At 41.0% G+C, this 20,635-nt stretch overlaps 6 protein-coding genes across 7 annotated transcripts; 4 read left to right on the top strand and 2 right to left on the bottom strand.

Annotated features, from left to right (window-relative positions):
* The first annotated feature begins 1,086 nt into the window (after positions 1 to 1,086).
* LOC117643944 (SH3 domain-binding glutamic acid-rich protein-like) lies at positions 1,087 to 5,993 on the top strand. Its single transcript, XM_034383130.1, has 8 exons — positions 1,087 to 1,292; positions 1,642 to 1,827; positions 2,771 to 2,893; positions 2,926 to 2,977; positions 3,070 to 3,347; positions 4,741 to 4,775; positions 5,295 to 5,358; positions 5,445 to 5,993. Exons 1-8 carry the CDS (start codon positions 1,248 to 1,250, stop codon positions 5,592 to 5,594), a joined length of 933 nt encoding a protein of 310 aa, XP_034239021.1. The 5' UTR covers positions 1,087 to 1,247; the 3' UTR covers positions 5,595 to 5,993.
* Positions 5,994 to 6,241: 248 nt separating this feature from the next.
* On the bottom strand, positions 6,242 to 8,686 carry LOC117644093 (uracil phosphoribosyltransferase homolog). Of its 2 annotated transcripts, none has more exons than XM_034383290.1 (7): positions 8,561 to 8,686; positions 7,918 to 8,090; positions 7,798 to 7,840; positions 7,566 to 7,715; positions 7,336 to 7,480; positions 7,139 to 7,269; positions 6,242 to 7,044 (listed from the first exon to the last, which is right to left on the bottom strand). In XM_034383290.1, the coding sequence occupies exons 2-7, from the start codon at positions 8,058 to 8,060 to the stop codon at positions 6,970 to 6,972; spliced, it is 687 nt and encodes a 228-aa protein (XP_034239181.1). In that variant the 5' UTR covers positions 8,061 to 8,090; positions 8,561 to 8,686; the 3' UTR covers positions 6,242 to 6,969. The 2 variants fall into 2 exon arrangements, with proteins under 2 accessions (XP_034239181.1, XP_034239180.1); XM_034383289.1 differs by lacking the exon at positions 8,561 to 8,686 and adding an exon at positions 8,296 to 8,450.
* Positions 8,456 to 9,491, top strand: LOC117644094 (peptidyl-prolyl cis-trans isomerase NIMA-interacting 4). The gene is made up of 4 exons (XM_034383291.1): positions 8,456 to 8,599; positions 8,676 to 8,832; positions 8,935 to 9,054; positions 9,160 to 9,491. The coding sequence occupies exons 2-4, from the start codon at positions 8,728 to 8,730 to the stop codon at positions 9,316 to 9,318; spliced, it is 384 nt and encodes a 127-aa protein (XP_034239182.1). The 5' UTR covers positions 8,456 to 8,599; positions 8,676 to 8,727; the 3' UTR covers positions 9,319 to 9,491.
* Positions 9,492 to 9,628: 137 nt separating this feature from the next.
* Positions 9,629 to 11,943, top strand: LOC117644091. Its single transcript, XM_034383287.1, has 5 exons — positions 9,629 to 10,398; positions 10,482 to 10,661; positions 10,740 to 10,905; positions 11,009 to 11,297; positions 11,369 to 11,943. The coding sequence occupies exons 1-5, from the start codon at positions 10,308 to 10,310 to the stop codon at positions 11,624 to 11,626; spliced, it is 984 nt and encodes a 327-aa protein (XP_034239178.1). The 5' UTR covers positions 9,629 to 10,307; the 3' UTR covers positions 11,627 to 11,943.
* On the bottom strand, positions 11,826 to 13,696 carry LOC117644092. Its single transcript, XM_034383288.1, has 5 exons — positions 13,190 to 13,696; positions 12,931 to 13,072; positions 12,537 to 12,716; positions 12,230 to 12,398; positions 11,826 to 12,142 (listed from the first exon to the last, which is right to left on the bottom strand). The coding sequence occupies exons 1-5, from the start codon at positions 13,214 to 13,216 to the stop codon at positions 11,941 to 11,943; spliced, it is 720 nt and encodes a 239-aa protein (XP_034239179.1). The 5' UTR covers positions 13,217 to 13,696; the 3' UTR covers positions 11,826 to 11,940.
* Positions 13,697 to 13,778: 82 nt separating this feature from the next.
* On the top strand, positions 13,779 to 19,936 carry LOC117644090 (zinc finger protein 175-like). The gene is made up of 10 exons (XM_034383286.1): positions 13,779 to 14,262; positions 14,628 to 14,831; positions 14,907 to 15,075; positions 15,151 to 15,832; positions 15,906 to 16,106; positions 16,190 to 16,357; positions 16,441 to 16,633; positions 16,709 to 17,203; positions 17,297 to 17,464; positions 17,544 to 19,936. Exons 1-10 carry the CDS (start codon positions 14,128 to 14,130, stop codon positions 17,772 to 17,774), a joined length of 2,646 nt encoding a protein of 881 aa, XP_034239177.1. The 5' UTR covers positions 13,779 to 14,127; the 3' UTR covers positions 17,775 to 19,936.
* Positions 19,937 to 20,635: the final 699 nt, after the last annotated feature.

The following is a 20,635-nucleotide window of genomic DNA, read 5'->3' on the forward strand; positions in this document are numbered from 1 at the left end:
TCGTCGGGGGTGGCGGCCTGGCTGCCCTCTCGATCCTCGTTGTCATCGGGGCTGGGTGCAGCAGCAGCGCTGGTCCAAGAGGGGGTGTCCATGCCGACGGCATGCTCCTCCTTCACCTGGAAAAGCGCGCCCCACGTCACGGCGCCGCGGCCCGCCTGCTCTGCTCGCTCTGCTGCAGGCTGCCTGCGTCGCCCCGTCTCTCTCGCACCCGTGCGGCACGCTCCACGAGTGCGAGAGAGACGAAAGCACTTTTCGGAAGCAGCCTGCTGCACCGTGCTGTACCGCGGAAGGCACTCGCCTGCACGCCGCCCACGTGGTCGTCGAGGCCCGGGGGCGCTGGAGGCGCTGGAGGCCTCCATGGAGGAGGCCGTATCAGTCCGGCCGTTCCGAGAAAACGTGCGTCGGGTTTCTTATCTTCTTCCTCGCTCTCCTCCTCCGCCTCCTCCTCCCCGTCTTCCAGCCCTCTCCCACTCATTTCGTTCCAGAAAGAGGCAGGCTGCTGCTGCCGTCCCTGCCGTCCTCGTCGCACTTGTTGCCCTGCCGCGTAACCATGCGGCCGCCCTCCCTGTTTCCGGCATTGTTCAAGACCCCGCACCCATCCACTTGAAACGTCTGACATGCTTTCAGAAGTCTCGTGCACTTTCAGAGACTCCTGAAAGCATGCTGAAAGACATTTTCCCGACATTAATGGTTCTCTTGAACATTTTGTGTCCCGCACGAGTTTGATAGAGAAAACGGAGCGTCGAAATGAATCCTCTCTGCTGCGAAGAAGGCAAAAAGCATTATCTCCTCTAACTTTCGGTCAGATAAAGCACAGGGCGGACGTGACGTAGGGCGGGACAGACGCCAGCCCGGTGTAGGTAGGCCACCACAAGGGAGATCAATTTTTATCAGAATACTGGCAATTTCAGAAACACTCTCGAGCTCCAAGTACCCTAGTATCTGCTCGCAAAGAGGAAAGAGACAGAGACAGAGAACGTGAAGACGACGCGTTAAAGTACATCCGTACTCGCTCTGCGGCCAGATTTGAAATGAGCGCCCCCAGCAGCTGACGTCACTGATCTTGAATTCCCTCCCCCCCCTCCCTTCTCTTCCTCTCTCCCGCCTGCCCGCCCGTCTCGGTCGCGAAAACAAGGAAAAGGGGAGAAGAAAATTTGGTGTTTTAATTGTGAATTTTCTGGTCTAGTGATAACTTTTCAGCGCAAGTCTCATTCAGAACACTATTTCGGGACTTGACGCAGTTCAAAATGGTTATCAGAGTTTATGTTTCTGGTATTTCGGGGAACAAGGAGGTGAGTTGTGTCATAGAAAGTTGGGAGGCATCATTGAATTTCAGACGATCCTCATTGGCTTATTATTGATATTTTTGTTTCAAAGTTTTTAATTAATCTAATTATAGTCGTAACTTTCTAGCATTTAGCACTTTGAATCACCTACCTTGCCCAGTTGTGGCATTTTTCTTAATGTTACTTATGGTGACGTCGAGGTTATGTCTCCGGTAGTGTCAAAGTAGAATTTTCCAAGACCCTCTCTAATCGTGAAAACATGCAACAAACCCGGAATTCATTTCTCAGTTAAATTTATGTGAACTTCGAGAGTCTCTTTTATTTTCATTTTAATTTATCTGCTTTTATATTACAGGTGAAGAAAAGGCAACAGAGAGTTCTCATGATTTTAGAAAGTAAAAATATACCTTGTGAAATCATTGACATCACTGAGCCGGGGAAGGAATCGGACAAGGAATTCATGCAACAAAACAGCAAACCAAGAGGCGACCAGAAGCATCCACTTCCTCCTCAGATCTTCAATGATGATGAGTACTGCGGGGTAAGTGCATGTTTCTTTTATATCTTGCAAAAACTAGTAAAAACTGAGGCTACAAAATTTTGCATTCTATTTTCTTATTACGCTTGAATTGTCAAGAAGCATAAGCTTATTTTTAAAAGCAACTCTGCTGTTTGAGATTTTATAAATCAGATTGAAGTTTGATTCAAAGTCCCAACCTCATATAAGATGTGTGCTACTGAAATCTGAATTAAAAGGGGTTTTAACAATGGATAAATTTCCTAAAAAAATTCATTTTTATCTGTAGTGTCTTTCATCAAATTTATGAGGGATGTTATTTTTGTCTCTACCATGCAGCCCATGTTTTAGGTGGGTGAAATTTTCAAATTGTATGGTGAGTTAATAGAAAATTGGAAGATGTAGTCATCCAACACCATTGATTAAATTTAAATTGTCCATTGCACGTAAGATTGGAGATGATCATCTCTTCTCACAGTTGGTTAGGCCACTAGTTCAAAATACAAATGTCACATCTACCCATCCTGACCACTTAATCACACAAAGCACTAATCAAAGATGAAGTGAACACCGATGATAGGTTATTCAATTGATTTTGCTTGACCCAATGTTATCTTTCTTCTTGACTGATGCGTTATATTGCTGTTTTTTTTGTTATGTTTTGTTTTTTCATTTGCATTTTTCCCTTGGTTATTTTATTTTAGATACCTGTGGTTGTCGTGGATCTGTGTTGATTTTCATAGTTACTTTTATTAACTTGCTAATCACGTCATTTTAACTCTAATTTGTGCCGGCTTTGGTACCGATGACTAAATGGGCATCCATGCATCCCCATTATAAGCATATGACTCCGGTATCCAAGCTATTCTGCTTGGGCTGTTGCTAACATTTTGTCAACTTAATCATCACCAAACTCCCAATAATTTTACTTGTTTTGCATTGCTCTAATACTAACTTGCATTGACAGGATTATGATGACTTCGACATGGCCAATGAATTATCGGAGCTTGAGGTCTTCCTAAAGGCGGAGAGTCATGGCAGCAAACCATCGATTGTCAGCAAAGATGGCTCTATGGGGGTCCTTGCTAATGCATAAACAATGTACTGATATATTCTAACTAGGAATGGCATCATATTTATATTTTAAATCATAATTTTTCATGTTTTCAAAAAAGCATTCTCTGTCATGCTTACAATAATTAACACACTAACAGTTACTTTAATGTAAAAACCCATTGTGAGACTGTACATTCCTATTGAATTGAGAATTATTTGATGTGACCCGTGGACAGGACTTTCTTGGTTTCGACCTTTCCAATGAAAATGAAAAGCTCTTGCCATTTCTGAAAATGGCTGTTCCTGAACCGTCACCACCTCCTCAACCCAAGGAAGAGTCGGATGACGAGAAGCAGACGGAACCTGAAGTTGAAGAGGAGGAGGAGGAGGAGGAGGAAGAGCCAACACCATCAAGACCTAGACCCAGGCCACCAGGAAAGGTTGCTACTCAAGATGATTCTAATGCAAACAAAGACGGAGATGATGAGGTATGATCAACATCGGTGTGAGAGTTGGTGTTGCTGTCTTTTCTGGCACTAATATCATTAATATATTCCGATGAGTGGTAAAACAATTTATTTGGTCATCTGGAAGGAAACTAAATTGTCCTTATCATGGTTTTTATTTTAATGTGGTGCTAGTTAAATGGATTTGTGTACTAATGCCGCCTATGGGTCATTGTAGGCATGGTTTTGTGTACAATATGAATGGAAAGTGCTTGTTTGTGGTATAAATTATAGAATGTTAATATCATGAGAAGTTGTATCAATGGGATGATAACAGGTGGTACCAAGTATTTTCGATTCAGATGACATGACCATGGTCATTCATTCACTTATAGAAGTATTATTGCATTACATTCCTCGCAAATTGTTGGCAAATGCTTCAGTACTGCATTATGTTATGGCTGCAAATTTTATTTGATGATAATTCAATCATCTTTACATTTTTTTATTATTTTTATTTGCTTTTTAAGTTTAATTTATGAATTCAGCTGAAGTTTTAAGAAAGTCTTATTTATTTATTTTTCATGACAATTAAATAAAGAACCTTAATGTTTTAATGAAGGTGCTTGTAGGTGCTTCAAAGATGAAGCATTTGAGGTCAGAAAGTAACAGGATTGATGTTAATACAAATTATTTGGGGCAGAACTTATTCAGAAACTACTTAAGTTACATTATGCAGATTAATCCTTTTTATTCTGTTTAAAATCCTATTATCCCAACATGCTTTGCTTTAAGTAATGGAATAATTATGTGTTTGCTTGGATTGATTTCTGCATGATCGTAACCTCTCTAGTCATTTTGCTCAATCAATTTATCCCCCTCCCTCTGAGAACATCAATACAGAAATCATCTTTTCCGAACTGTTTGTCTGATGTCTTTGGAGTGCGTATATTGTGTAGGGAGATCTTTGCCCATTATTGGTTTCTTATGCCTTTCATCCCTTTTCTATAATGTTGGCTGTTACCTAATACAAATTCTATTCTCATGGACTAAATCTGTGTATTTATGTAGCATCACTGTAGTATAAGTACCCTTTTTTTCTCCTTCATGAAATTCCCAACTATGGTGTGAGCATGAGCATGTAGTGTTCGTGTTCACAACTTTCTGTGTGTAAATTGTACCTGCTTTTGTATCCACAAACATCAATAAAATCCTGTTTGTAAGGTGTTGTTTTTTAATTGATTAACCTCCAATAACTAACTTGCAATGCTTTGTGCCAAATGCATGGTTTGAAGTATCATCAAAAATCATGCTTTGGTTGACAGTGATGTCATAGGTAAGAAGTACTTCAACTTATTTAAGTAAAGAGCAACACTATCAGCCTCTGAAAAATTTTCAATAGTAATTTATTTGTGGTCTTAATTTTTCCTTTCAGAATGCAAACAAAAATCAAGAAGAGGAGGAGTCAAGGTAAGATTGGCTTTAGGTCCAATTCTGAAGAAAATTAATTTGCTTCAAGCATTGCTTACTTTAATTCTCACTAAAATTGACTACTGAATCAAATGCTTACTGTAGATGTGCTTTACACTGACCTAAATTGCTTTGCTATTTTAACATATCTAGCAGTGGTGATGAGTCCACAGGCGGTCATGGGGATAAGGACTTTGAACGTGGATTTCTCAGCAAAAAGTCCAAGAAAATGCTTTATGAAGTTGGCTACAGTGAATTTGCTAAAGCAAAGGGTGATGATCGACAGTCGCCTCGCTCAAGTCCTGAGCTTTGGGATTGAAGCAGTCCTTTCTGGTTAGGTGTTTCAGCAATACCTGCACGTTATCATATGGTTTTCTTTTTCTATCGGCACTAACCCCAGCTTTCAGCTGTCAGCTTTCTAGAAAAGGCTATTTGATCTATAACAAACCTCACTACTAGATACAGCCTTTTTTTTTAACAAGTCAATGAAGTTTAGTTACCAGAACCTCTGATTTGCAGCGAGAACAATGAACACAGGAGGCAAGAAGAAAATGAGGAAGAGATGGTGGCTTCTGAAGATGATGTATGAGAGCATAACATTACTGTGGAGCTACCATTTAATTATTTCAAAATAGAGGGGAACATAAATTGCTTTGGTTTACCTTGCAGATGGGAATTCAAGAGAATAGAGAAACCCCAACAGATGAGCCTGTCTCTGGAAATGCAGAGGATGATGCTGCAGATGCCGAACAGGAGGAGAGTAAAAGAGATGAAGAAGACCACCAAGAGAATACAGACATGGAAGTGTCAGAGGAGTAATGTCAGCTGTGCAACTCAGGTTTTCTTGAAACTTAAAGCAACAACCAAAATGAGCAATGCAACAGATGTTTTCTTTGTTGCATTTCAACCTCTTTTACGAGACTCTTGCCAAAAATAATGAGCGAAATATGCATGTTGAAGAATCTCTATATCTTGTTTCGAGTTCCTTTCTTTCAATTTGTAATATAATTTTGCTTCATGAGTAATCTCTCTTCAATGCGCTTGAATATTGTGTGCTTCTTTACCACTATTGAACTGAATTTTGTTTTCTTCAGGACAGTGATTCTTTACACTTTTAATTTCAAAAGGAGTTAAAAGTTTGCTCTTGAAAACTTTGCTCTTTGTTTGTGTCTTAATAGTTTAATAAATTAATGCCAAGGCAAAACTCATCATCCAAAACTCAAGGAAGAATTCAAGCACCCTCAAAAAAGTCTGCTAGTGGCATTTTAATGTCTTCTCGGTAGGTGTACTATCATTCAAAAAGTAAATGACCCTGCCAATATCCAATGTGCTGATGTTCTCGCCATGAGGTTGGCAATGAGAGTTTCAAGCGCAGTGTGGCGATGGGTCAATAGTTTTCCACTAAAAGCTTAATTAAGCACAAAATACACAAGCTCAACATAGTTTAACATGAAATACACTAAAAAAATACTGAAAATATTTTATACTGTAGGAGACTGTGTTGGTTAGTATAATACATAAGAACATCTCTAGTTAAAGCATTTAAAAACAACCACATACACATAACCAATTAAAAGGAACACAGTAATGTTGTGATTAGCAAACAAGAATACAGACAATTCACTGCCCCTCTGAAGGTGACAGGATGCCTGTTGAACATGAGACATCACTTGGATTCATTCAAGAAATTCCTAGCAATACTATGAACTACTGTACAACCAAGTTACCTCAGATTGGTTTAAGTTCACCCCAATCTAAAATTCTACAAATTTCTAAGCATGCTTATAACAGGATCTAAGAAACAAAATGTTGCAAAATGTATTTTTCCCCTTTAAAAATAATTAAAATACAGTATTATAATTATTGTTGGCCAATAATAATTGTGCAAAATATTTGAGCATAGAGTACAGGAAAAATCGGCAAACACATCACGCATCAGCACTAGCTGCCCAATGAAGAAGAAATCTCAACACACAATAACTTGCACCGCCTAGAGAACTGGATCTGGTTTGGGCGCTATGGCAAACTTCGCCCTAGCGGCCAAACCAAAATGCCCCTCCACTAAATCGGGCCCAAAGGATCAGTCAAGAACATAGATCAAAAATAAATTATAACCAAAAAATACAACAACAAAGAGTTTCTTGAAGCAATTAACATGAATTGGATTGATTAGACAGTACAAAATATTGATAACCTAATCAGTTCCAAAGTACTTTTGTCCAAAATGATTCGGAGCAATAAAATGCAGTTCTGAAGTCAAAATTTTCATCTGCAAAATAATAATTTTAACAAATGTAATTATAAATTCCCTAATAGTAGAGCACTTATCACTCAAGACAGAGATGAAATTTTTTTAAACTGACCTGAGGAAAAGCAGCAGTAATAGAACGACACGCAACAGGAGTACAAAAAAGATTTGACAAAATTATATTTTCTTCTAAAACATTATGCTCTTTAAGCACAGCCACAGCCTTGATCACTGTGTTTCCTGTACCTGAAAAGTGATTCGATATAAAATGCTGCTAACATGAAAAGGCTCTAAAGTAGAAAAACAACTTACTCATAATTGGATACATCAATAAAACTTTGCGCTGAGCAATATCTTCAGGAAACCGAGCATATACAACACGAGCTTCATGAGTATCTGCATCAGATTCCACAAGAATTTTACCTATTCTTATTGAACGACAACAATCTCTCAAACCCTGTTGATTAAAGGGGGTAGATCATTTAAGATGAAATAATGATAATAGGGCATGAAATTGCACAGCAAAATAAAATAGAAATTACCTGTTCCATGGCTTCACCACTACGTACAATACTGACACCACAATTTCCACGTTGATATTTTAACCCTTGATAAATTTCATTTGTTGGTGTTGTTACAAAACATTTTGTGAATGGTAATTGGTTGAGGCTCTCTTCTATCACAAGTCGTATCTTTAAACAGGAAAGAAAACAAGGATTTGTTCAAAGATCTAATTACAGGAAATTGTTGAGGTAGCAATGGCAAACTACTTACTAGACGATCCGCATAGAACTTGAAATCACTACGTGTGGTGTTGCTGAGAAGAAAAGGTAGCTTTAAAATAACTAATTTTGTAAAATAGAAAGAGAAGTATAGTCAAAGATTTTAACGCACCGATCTCGAAGGATAGTCTGGAGCTCCTTCACCTGGTCATTGGATGGGAGCAGCTTAACATTCACACCAAACTCTTCTTTAATTTCCTGCCGTCGAGGACTTTCCGCCTTCATCATCACAGACAAATCATCTGCACTGCCCATGTTTCCAGGATAAATGGGACGTCTAGAAGTCTGCAAGCATCAAGTGACTCAAAAACAGACTAGTGACACCGCGGCATGTGCTACGTCGAGATCAGTGAGGTTATCGCTGCATGTGCTGTGCACGGCAGAAACTATTTCATAACAAACGGCAATTCAGCTTCAAAATTCAATTGTAACATAAAAGAGGTGATCAAAGTAGAGGGATCACGTTTGGGAAAGAAGACAGTCTTCTCACCAAATAAAAGAGGTTCTTGAATGAATGAGACGGCTTGTGTACAATGGCTTTCTGCTACGACTTCGGCTTGTTTTGGCTTTTCACTTTCAACAACAGCTGACTGCAGCGCGGAGTACCAGCGTCATATATTTTAAGAGTTCCGTTTATTTTCCTTTTGAACGCCTCAAACAAGTTTTATAAACGAAGTAACAGCCAGTATTGTACAATACTTGATTAACTTCCATCGTTGACTTTTACTTCAAAATTTAAATAAAAATAAAGTCACTAAAAATACTCATCTTCTAAATTTCTCATCTCTTGCGAGGTTGGTATGTTGGAGTCGTGCGTGCGACCAGTAATAGGTTATGTTTCCAATGATCAAATTGTCAACATTGTGACAGCCGACGTTTACATCGGAAATAAATTTTCTGATACCATCTCGTGTAGTATATAATGCCTCCGAAAAAGGGTGGTGACAAGGCCAAGGCCGGTGGCAAAGCGGGGAAGGATGACGACAAGGGTGCCGGCAAGGAGAAGAAAGGAGGCACTTCTGTCAAGGTTTGATTTTGCTCTTGGATGGATGGGCAGTGCGGTGCTTTATTGGCGGAAAGCCGCAGATAATCTAAAATCTGAAGTATTTATCTAAATGTGGCTTTTCAGGTTCGACATATTTTATGTGAGAAGCAGTCCAAAATTCTTGAAGCCATGGAAAAGCTCAAAGGAGGCATGAAGTTCCCAGAAGTTGCTACGGCGTACAGTGAAGACAAAGCAAGACAAGGCGTAAGTTATAATTTTTATTCCAATGAATGTATTTACCTGCTAGTGTATGGGGCACCGATTGTTGAATTTTAGATACTATGTAAATGGTTGCTCTTATTTTTGCAGGGAGATCTTGGCTGGCAAATACGAGGTGCTATGGTGGGCCCTTTCCAAGACGCTGCTTTTGCCTTACCCATTTCTACAGTCAACAACCCAGTCTACACGGATCCGCCAATTAAGACCAAGTTCGGATATCACATAATCATGGTTGAGGGTAAGAAGTAGACTCTAAATTAATTATACTGGGGAAAAAATGTTTGCAATCGATTAACTTTTTTAACTATGTATAGATTTGTATGAATCTATGGAATCTATTCCACATGAACTGAAATCACAAAATCTATTGTTGCCTGTTTCTTACATCAAAGATAATTAATTAAATGTACGGGAATTATAAATCTGTTGCTCTACATATGTTACCATTCCCACCAGCAAAGCACTGAACATATGTGTCATCAATGTATATAGTGATACACTACTCTACGGAAACAGAGGAAGGTACTTATTAAGAGCTTTGATATGAGGTCATGCATTCTCCTTTGGAATCAAACACTCCCTCAAAATTAATGAACAGTAATATTTTTAATGTAAATTAAATTGCACTTATCAAGGTATCAAGCCCCCTGCTGTGAAGCTCTTGCCTGATGCACTGTGGCCTGGCAGCATGGCAGCATGGCAGGGGAATCTGGAGTGAGGGAGGGAGGCCCCACCCTGGACTGGCATCTCCCCTACCTAATGACCATGTCACATACCAGGTTATCTCTGGCTTTTGTCCCTCTCTGCTCTCTGGCTATCTTGCTTCACCTTTTTTCTCTCTCTTCCAAAAGCTTTAGCTTTTCTTATCACTAAGAGGGTGCCTCTTTAAATTTTGTGAGTCTCTAAGTTTTGTTGTGTTAGTGGATATCAAACTGCATATTTTGCAATGCTTTTTGTGTTCAAATATTTCAAGTAGAGGCATTAAAAAAAAGAAGGAATGTTTTTGTTGATTTGGGAAATTTATTACAATACATAAAACTATCTGAACAAGCTAAGCAGTGGTGTTCAAACAAAAATGGCCTTTAAAAAATGCACTCGGTCATGGCCCGCAAATGACTGATGCCATTACACTCACCCACTGACAGTATAAGGCACCATTAGCTGTTGTCACCAAAGCTGATATATAGAGCAAAGTGCAGGGGGCCAAGTCCCCAGTGCAGGCCTGGCCACCAGCCACCATGCTGCTCCTACTGGTGCTGGCTGTGAGTGCACTAGCTGCACCCCCAGCTAACTCTCCACGGTCACCAAACCCTGCAAGATGTGCCCACCGTAAGTTTTTCTGCCAAGAAAAAAGCCATGGAAGAAATTTTGCAAGGCTGTGAGGACTGAACATTACACAATTACACCAACAGGTAAAATTCATGAGACCTTTAATGGGCATGGATACATGTTCACTTGGGAGGAACCAAAAACTGTGGGCCTTCAGCTTGGCTGGGCTGAAGCTCGTGAATTCTGTCGTGCACGATGCATGGATCTTGTGAGTTTGGAGACTCAAGATGAAAATGATTTTATTAAAGAACGGATAGCCAAAGGTAACATTTTGATTTCTGGTTTATAATCTAGTGCATAGTTTTTTCCCCCTAGAAACAATCATTTTGTTTTTTTGCTAGGAGGTCAAAGTTACATTTGGACTAGTGGTCGCAAGTGTAACTTTAAGGGATGTGAAAGACCAGATTTACAACCAGTCAGTGTGTATGGGTGGTTCTGGACAGGATCCTTGGTCAGAATGCCTGCAACAACGGATCGATTGGACAGTGACTGGAGTGACACTGGGGGGTGAGTTTCCTTCTTTTGTATAATATTTTAGTACCTCCAGCTATTTTTTTTAAAAAATTACTTGTGCATGCGCATCTAATTTATAATTCCTATCTCTGCTCAGTTTTGGAAGGCCACAGCCTGATGACAGAGAACATTACCAAGGTGGTCCAGAGGAAGAGTGCCTTGCAATTTTGAACAACCTGTATGATGATGGAGCTCACTGGCATGATGTGGCTTGTAAACATCGTATGCCATTTATCTGTGAAGACAGTGATGAGCTCCTACAAGTCCTGCAGCGCTCCATTGCAAATAGTTCCTACTTTGATCAACTTGCTGTTGAAAAGTTAGCTGTGTTTGATGATCAGACTCAAAAGCTCATCCCACCGTTTCCCACTGACATGCATCAAACGGTAATTTATTTTTAAATGGAGCGGGTAGTCTTGATTGTGTAAATAAGTTTTAACTGTAATTTTGTGTTTAGGAGGAATCTGGGCTAAGATCAGCTCAAGGCTCCTTGGTTCCTGCCAGTAGCGACGCTGTGGCCAATGCAATGCCATCTTTGATGGAAGAAAATGTCTCTGGTGCTTATGCACCTTTTGCACCTGTGGTGCCAGCTACTCAACACACCGTCATGATGGTTGCTCAGATGCCAGCAATTCCCATTGTTTCCCAAGATGGCAAGGAGGATCTAATTGATGATGAAAAGTTGAGGTTTGTGGACAGGGCTAAATCAAAATGAACAAACCAGAAGATTTTAGAGGCCCTTTTGAGACAATGTAACAAAGCAATTGACATAAACCTGTAATTTAATCCGGTGCTCTTGGTCCCTGATTTAACTTTTTCTTTTCTTTCTTAAAATAAATAAATAAACTTGCTACAAACTGGTTGCTTTGTTGAAGTGAAAGAAAGATATAACCATAAAACTAATATTTTCAGTATAAATTAATTTTATTTATTAACATTTTTACATATGAAAATAGCTTATCCTTAATTAAATATCACTGCTTAAGCAAATTCATGACTGACAGTGTAATTGACCATTTGACCAAACAATCAAACACCAATGTTGGGATTTGTGAAGCGCACATAGTTGATCAGAGACTCGCTCTCTTCGCATACCCAAGGCTTCTTGTGGTGGCAAGCAACGTCATGCCAGTGGACTCCATCCTTGTAGAAGTTGTTCAGGATGGCCAAGCAGTTCTCAGGGGCACCACCCTGGATGAGTTCACGGTTGTCAGGCTGAGGCTTGTTGATTCTGGACAGAAAAAAATAAATTATAGAACAATGTGATGATCTTTCTACTTGATGTTGTTTTTTTGCAAAACAGTGCAAAAAAACTCACCCGCCGGAGTATCCCCAATCGTTCTGGGTGCGGTCTGTGGTAGGGGCGAGTTTCTTGAGTTCAGCAGTCCAGAACCAACCGTTAATGTTGAGGGGCTTCAGGTCGGGGCGCTCATCACATCCCTTGAAGTCGCACAGACGGCCACTGGTCCAGATGTACCTCACCTTGTCTGAAAGTTGGATTCAGAATTACTTTCAGTGTTACTCAATGTGTACTTTTTCCAATAAGTCTCTCAGCTCACTTTTAGAAAATTCCATAAAGAAATAATTTAATACGTATTAACTTTTCAAAATAATGTAGATCTTACCATCAACAAGCTTCTTCTTGATGTACTCGTTCTCAACAGCACTTTCAGTAGAGACAGAGTCCATGCAGCGCTGACGGCACCAGTTGCGGATGCCCAACCAGTCCATTTCAGTGTTGGCGGTGGAGGCATCCTTCCAGGAGAAGTAGTAACCCTTGCCGTTGAACTTCTCGTGAATCTTTCCTGATAAAGAAAAACACCACATATTTCAAACAGCTGGCCTTTCATCCATCTGATAAACTATGAACCGCTTAACATAAGGGAAATGGAATTCAAAATTATGATTTGCAAATATATTGACTCTAAATAGACCCCCCCCCCTCATTTTAAAAAGCATGTAGCAAACATGACATGACTTTTTGGTGGTGAATTGGGCGGCACTGTACACTGTACTCACTCTGGGCACACAGGGAGGGCACTGGGGGCTCCAGAATGCGGCCTGCGGGCTGGGGCTGGAACTGGCCAGCTGCCAGTGTGGCCACGCAGGCCACGACGGCAAGGGATAACACGGCCCGCAGCATCGTTACTAGACTCGTCACCTACACACACAAAGCACACACACTTGTCACAAACAGCGTTCGGCCCAGAGCGGGCGGCAGGTCTGGGGAATGCCCCACCCCCTCCCCCTTCTTGCGGACTGTCCCCCCGATACTCACAGAGCGGCGCACCCTCCGGAACTGCATCAGTCCTCGCCTCCCGTCAGCGTTTTATACGTCGGTTGGGTGTTTACAGCCCATTGCTTCATTCCAACCCTACCACCAAACTTTCCAGACTCAGCGACCTTGGAGAAAGCGGAGGGCGGAGCGGGAGCAGAGGGGTGGGCAGGCGGGGTGCCCGGCAGCCTACGGCAGCCCGGCCCGGCTACCGGCTTGTGCCTCGAAGTGCCGTGCCCCCAGACCCCAGACGCCTCCAGCCGATCCCAGCCTCGGCACAGCTATTACGCCTATACGCCGCTCGCGGTGTTGACCGTGTTGGCTCTGAGCTCTGGGGAAGCGATTAGCAGAGCCCAGCTAAACCCACCCAAAGAAGTTCAATGGCCCTCTCCAGGAAAAGAAATAAACGCTACAAGAGGCGGGCCCTGTTACGATGCACGAGAGCTTCTATCATGGAAATCTCAGAGTATTACTCGATACAATTATGAAAGATAAGAAACAATTTTTTGGAGGGATGGGGGTGGGGTTGTTGCAATTTTCAAATCACGCGCCATGTTTATGCTTCCCGTAAATCTCTTGGCTGGGGTAAATTTGGTTTCTGTAGGGGATAAACCAATCGCAATCATTTACTTTAAATTTCTAATCTGATTGCGCGCATATTAAAAAGCCAGAAATTTCATCGAAATATTTTCCGCTTTTCCACAAAATCTGGCAACACTGCGTCGACGCAACGGCCGCCGCCGCGCCGCGCCGCTGTTGCTGGAAAACAAAAACAAAAGAGGCAATCAAAGAAAAGCACAAACAAAGTTTGGTTTTGTTTATTAAAGTAAAGCTTGCTTAATAGCAATGATATCTTTCATTGAAATACTTTCAGACTTGCTTTAACGATTCGGCGTGTTGATTTTTCTGGTGCTATGCTCTTAATTGTTCGAGCTGCATAAATGGATAGCACGGAGCTTTGTCGTTTATGTGCCACAGAAAAGGATACTTTTGTCGACGGATTTGTTAGAATTTACAGCGATGAAGGTCAGAAATTTGGCTTGGAGAAGAAGATCATTAGATGTCTTCAAATCGAGGTGAGATTCGCGTCCTTCTACACTGTAAACTTTGTGGTTACTGCGGCCACACACGCCAATGCTTAACCTAGGTCAATGCCAGTGTTTATACAGTGGCCATAGAGCCGCTTTTGACCTACGTTATGAAGGCATGCTTGAGCTTCTCTTCGTGATAGTCGTTTTAGTTCCTTAATTTGTGTATTGTCGGTTGATCTATTGATTGTAGGATAATTTTCCTCGTGGCCTGTTTCTTCACCCTCAAATTCATATCTATATTTAGTTCTAGTATTACATCCCTCAAGCTGTGACTTAAGGGCTACTTTTTACCACATTCTTTGCACATTCTGTTCAAATTTGCATCATCTCATTCTATTTTATTTTTACAGCTTTGCTCTGCCGACACACTTCCCAAATCTGTTTGTCTTGAATGCTGTAGTAAGTTACATCAATGTGCTGATTTTGTGGAGAGTAGTGCCAGAGCTCAAGCTCGTTTAAAAATAATGGTAGAGCATACTTTAAAATCCACTATTTCTAATGATTCGGATGCTAAAGAAAATGCTAAGACTGAGGCTTCTGATGCACAAGAACAAGTGAGTATAAATTCCGTACTAATTTCTTTTGATTCCTTCTTCGAGCATATTCTCAGATTCATTGCTTCTGTGCAGATTGATGAAGATAAAGATGATGATCCATCCAAGTATTTAGAGTGTGTAGTCAATGAAGACAGCTCAAGATCTGCACCCTCACCTGTAGCATCTCCCCTACCAGAACCAGTTTTAACTGAGCCTTCTCACACAGAACCCTCTCAAACTGGATCCCCTCCTAAAGATCAAGGTGAGATACATGTTCTTTCTTCAATTTTCCACCATCAAAGAATTTTGTCTCATCTTTCTCTCCCCCCTCCTCCAGACGTTTCTTCTGAGCTACCACGGTCACGTGCATCAAAAAGAAAATGTAGACTTCCAGTAAGAGTAAGCAGAGTGTGTTTGGAGGACCTTGACAACGTAGACTTAGATGCTGCTGAAATTTCAAAAATATTTGCTGATGATGATTCAGATGAAGAAGAAACTCGGCGTAAACGAAAAAGTCGTAAAAAACGCATTGCTTCAAAAGCGAGCAAAAAAAAATCTTCCAAGCATAAGTCTAAAAAACCTGACAAAATTGATTGTGATGAAAATGTCAATAATTCTGGTAAAAATGGGATTGAGAAACCTCATTTACAGGAGAGTGAGAATGGATCAAAGAGTGAGGAAGAGGGTGATGTTGATGAGGATGGTGATCATTTTGATGAAAATGGCATGGAAGATGATGAAGAAGAGGAAGAAGAGTGCGATTTGGGTAGCATGAAATCTAAAGCTAAAGGGAAGACTAGGAGCAGAAAAAGAGCTGTTGAAATTGATTTGACTGATTACTCTTGGATGTGTTGTGATTGCCCTGAGGAAATGAGTACTATTGATGACTTGAGAACTCACCATTCTGAAGTTCATAAGCAAGTGCCTAAGTATATGTGTGCTGAGTGCTCTAAAGTATTCACCCACTACATGGGATTCCTCTCACATTATAGACGTCATCTCGAAAATGACAGATATTGGTATGTATACCTGCCTGAGTATCTTTCTCTTTTTTTTCAACAATTTTGAAGGTAACTCCTCTTTTCTTTTCAGCACATGTGAAACATGTGGTAAGTGTTTTTCAAACAAGAAGGCATTGGATTCACATAGGATTATTCACTCTGATAAAAGGCCACATGTTTGTAACACTTGTGGAAAAGCATTTAGGCAGCAAAGTGCTTTGTATGTCCACTCACGTTGCCATTTGCCTGATGAACTTAAAAATAAATATGCCTGTGATGAGTGTGACAAAAGGTACAGTGTAATTGTAAAATTGATGGCTTCTGCTTTTCAATTGTTTGTGCAAATTATTTACTTCATTAAAAATATTTTTATAGATTTTCCACAAAGCCAAATCTTGTGACTCACAAGCGTATCCACACTGGCATTCGAAACTACACTTGTGATCAATGTGGAAAGTCCTTTGTTCAGAAAGGGAATCTTGATGCGCATCTTCTTACACACACCACTGCTAAGCCATTTGCTTGTCAAGTGTGTGATAAAAGGTGTGTAAAACATTCGGTAATTCATAATTTTCTTTACTTGTATGTGAAATCTTTTTAAAATTGGTGTCTGAACATGATTTCAGTTTTAAGACTGAACTTCAACTGCGTAAGCATGGAAGTGTTCATACTGGTGTCAAACCCCATCAATGTGACATATGTGGCCGACAATTCAGAGAAAGAGGAACTTTAAGGGAACATCACCGAATCCATACTGGTGCAATGCCTTTTTCATGCGAGTTTTGTGGAAAGTCTTTCCGATTCAAGGGTGTTCTTACTGTAAGTTTTCATCTAGAACTAAATAGATTTCCTACTTCCCAGCAATGATCTAACTCTCTTCAAAATTTATTTCAGACCCACAGACGTCAGCACACTGGAGAGAGGCCATATTCGTGTGTTGAATGCCAGCACCATTTCACAAACTGGCCGAATTACAACAAACATATGAAGAGACGACATGGCATTAATACCAGTCGTCAAACACGAATACCTTCAACAGATAATAGCTCCAACCAACCTGTTGTTGAAAGTATGCCTAACTCCTTACCACCTCAAGCTCCAAGTCAGCAAACAGAGACGGACCCACTGGCACATCCTATGCAGCTTACACATCAACAGGAGCAGCCTCCTGTATCTCATGAGCCGAGCCACCAGGAGCATCAGGTTCCTCTCGGTCCGAGCTCTACTCCTTTACCTACAGTTTGTGATCCCCAACTACAGCCTACTGCTTTGATTCAAAAGCCTAGTATGGAAACCCACCAACCTCAGCATTTGTACCATCATGAAAGCACTCTAAGTCAACATTCACTCCAATCCCATGAGGATGATTCCATGTCATCTCATCATGAGGTAAGTCTAGAAGATTGCCTTTCAATTGAACGAACTCGTACCTACCCAATTGCACCAGTCCTTCTAACTAGACCATTTTCAACTTGTTTGCAGTTGTACCAACCAGTCCACACGGTGCATTCACCCCTCTCTGCTCACTCTGCCCATGCCGTGCGGCAGACCATAAATCTATCAAGCCATTTGGGTCATGCAGGTCATCCAAGCCACTTGCATCTAGGTCATGATGAGAATGAGGAGTCAAAATATGCAACCGAGAGAGAGGTGTGTATTCAATGTGTTCTCTGACTTCTTAACCTTAATATGGCTGCCTCTTCGAAGTTATTTTAATTACTTATTTCAGATCTTGCTTGGTCAAATGGTACGGGACCGGGATCGTCCACATTTCTACAATCCAGCGCCAGGATCTTCAGTCAACACCAACCCATATCTTCATCAATCTTTGCATCAGTCTTTGCATCATTCTTTACAACAAACGCAACTGCCTTTATCTGGGTTATATGCCATACCCCAGCTGTCAATAGATCCCTCTCACTTAGAGATTCTTCATTCGTCTGCGTCACAACATAGATGATTGTTCTCGTTGTTAATCCGTCTATACCCTAAACATCTCATTCTTTTAATTGCAAACTAGTATATGTTTGGTATTCACTTTTACCATAAATTGTATTTTTTGAAAGACTTATGAACAGTCATGCTGCTCTAAACAAACAAGTTTTGAAATTCTGTATCTTTGTTCTCCTACGCTAAATTTACTGCAACGTATAGTTGATTAAATATTGAGTACTGTATTGTGATGAACTCTCCACCAAAATTCTTCCTGGAAGATATATGTTTTTTTATTGTGGATGAAAAATTATGTGATGTTCATATTTTTATGTTAGCCCAGTTTCTTTTGTTTGTTATAGTTTTGTAAATATGTACTTCAAATTATTGTAAAGTGCCTGAGGTAAAAACACTCCTTAGCAGAAACAATGAAATTTTTTTATTGGTCAGTGTAGGAGGTCTGTTGGACAGCAATTCTTCAAGGAAAGTGTTGGGCCTTTTTTGTGATATTTCTGATTAGAATTTACATTTTTAGACAACAATTGTCAAAAACGATAGTGTAGTGTGCTCAATTATCTTAATAAATTGATGACTAACACTGATTGTCATTAGACCCACCCTTTTGACTGCATGTGTCCTGGGTCTTTTGTAAGCTCTGTGAAAGTAAAGATGCAGGTGCCATTTTGAAATTTCTAGGAAATGTGGCCGACATAGGTGTTGGTTACTTGTGGACCGCCCAACTCGATCTTGTTTCATTGTGTCTGAAGTGGTCTTCCTTTTTATTTTAATATCACTTTTTCTCATTATTTTGTTCCCCATTCTTAGGTGTGACTTGGTCTGAACCTTCTTTGTATATGCCATGATGTAGATAATTCACAGGTAATCCCTAACTCTGGTATACATGCTTTACATTCGTGTATGTATTGTTTTATGTGCCATACAGCTCCTTTCAGTAGTACTGCTCGATTATTCTATTGAAAGATGTTACCTTTGCTTCTTAGTAATTTGGAGCACAAAGTGTTTATTTGTTAAGCTGGTTTTAATATGTTCCTCTGCCTCCCAGTGTTTAATGTCTGCCATAATTGACTTATTGGTAAAGTTGCTATCTCACCATGAAATGTAAGTAGTAATAATTACAATTATAATTGTGTCTCCAGGTCGCTTAGTTTATTGTTTGGTTCAATTTTCATCTCTGTTGAAAAGACATTAGAGTAAGAAAAAGGCTCATGTGTGTTTATCTTTCCATGGAGGGCATGACATCTATTTTGGTCCCAAGTGTCTGAATATAGTATTCTTGCTAAATTTATTGTCATCATATGAAATCATTCCATTAATGTGTGATCATTAGGTTAAATCAATTTGGTGGTTACTCCACACTTTATGTTTCCTAAAATTGAATTTTTCATGACATGATATTTCTTTTACTGTTCCCATTGTAAACAGTACATACTTTGATGTCATGTTACCTATTGTAAAATTAAGTGCCATTTTCCTATGTGGAATCCTGATCTCTCATGAGACTACTGCCCACTCGAATGTAGAAAATCTGTTATTTTTTATGCTGTGTGTAACTTAAGATGCCAAGCATCATTGATATTTATACATTTTAAGTTCTTGTTTTTAAATGGATGAGGCTGCAAGTGCCCTGCGGAACACTGGGTCGTGTTGCTTCTGCCAAGGGCGTTGTGATGCGCGCATCCACGTCGCGCCTCACGTGCAGTGAGCACCCCGAAGCCTCGGTGATGTAGTATCAATGAATATTTGTGGGCCGTCTTTTTGTTTTCTTTGATTGTACCCTTTAGAGATCTCATTTTGCCTTGTTTTATGTAAGAGAAATTAGCAGTTGTTAGTGAGTAGAAACCTCCAGTTCAAAAATCATGTAGATTTACCCTAAGGTCTTCCCTCTTATGTAAAGACGAGAGCTGTGTCCCTTTTATAAAAGGCTCTGTAGTGACAATACTTATAGTGAGAAAGTGTGTGATTCCTCAATTATTTTAAAACTCAATCAATTTCCTCTTTTTTTTCCTTTCTGTTATTAGAATTTGAAGTGTTTCTCATTGACTCAGGACAAAGCAACTACCGTTGCAATAAATTTGTGAATTCAGTTGAATTACTCATTTTTTCCACCTTCCCAGTAGTGTTTGTTCGTTTGTTTAAATTTGTTGTCCAATAAACAATATCACCACAAAAAAGCTGCTTCATTTTTCACCTATACTTGGGGGGCGCATCGTGGGGAACGAATAAGGTTGGTGAATGGCGGCGGGGCGAGTCATGTCGCCGTGGATCCAAGGTCAACGAAAGGGAGTCCAGCACGTCTCGTCTCGTCTCCGCCGTCTCTGCCCCGTCTCCGCGGTCTCTGCGTGCAGCCGGAAGCGACAGCTAGACCTCTGGGCACTGCGGCCCGATTCCGAGAATCGTTCTCGTCACTCTGTCCCTCTCGCACCTATACGGGCCCCCCCGTGAGAGCGAGAGAGACAGCGACGATACGAATTTTCGGAGTGGCTCGGTCGGCTGGCCCGCGTCACGAGCACCCGGACGATGCTCGGCCAAACACTCGGCAGGCGAATCGGTTCCCTAGTGTTGAAGTGTTCTGGGCGTAGATGATGCCCGGGGGTCCCGTTGGGTGGGGCGCTTCGCCCGGACCCATGCCCCGGACGCGGCTCCCGGCAAGGCTGGCAAGGCCCCACAGTGGCTCCGCGGCGCGCTCGGGCCTCCAGGGTGCAGCGTGGTCCAGCGCCTCCAGCGAGTCGCATTCCGTGGCCACTGATAAGGCCCCTTCGAGAAGCCGCCATTTGCGGAACACGGGACACGCATGTGGGGCGGATGGTGACCGTGCACACATGAACTGCGTTTCGTTCAGGGTGGTCATGCAACTACGAAAACCCGTTT

Source organism: Thrips palmi, unplaced genomic scaffold (assembly GCF_012932325.1).
Source record: "Thrips palmi isolate BJ-2018 unplaced genomic scaffold, TpBJ-2018v1 HiC_scaffold_17, whole genome shotgun sequence".
In the NCBI taxonomy this organism is placed as follows: Eukaryota; Metazoa; Arthropoda; class Insecta; order Thysanoptera; family Thripidae; genus Thrips; species Thrips palmi.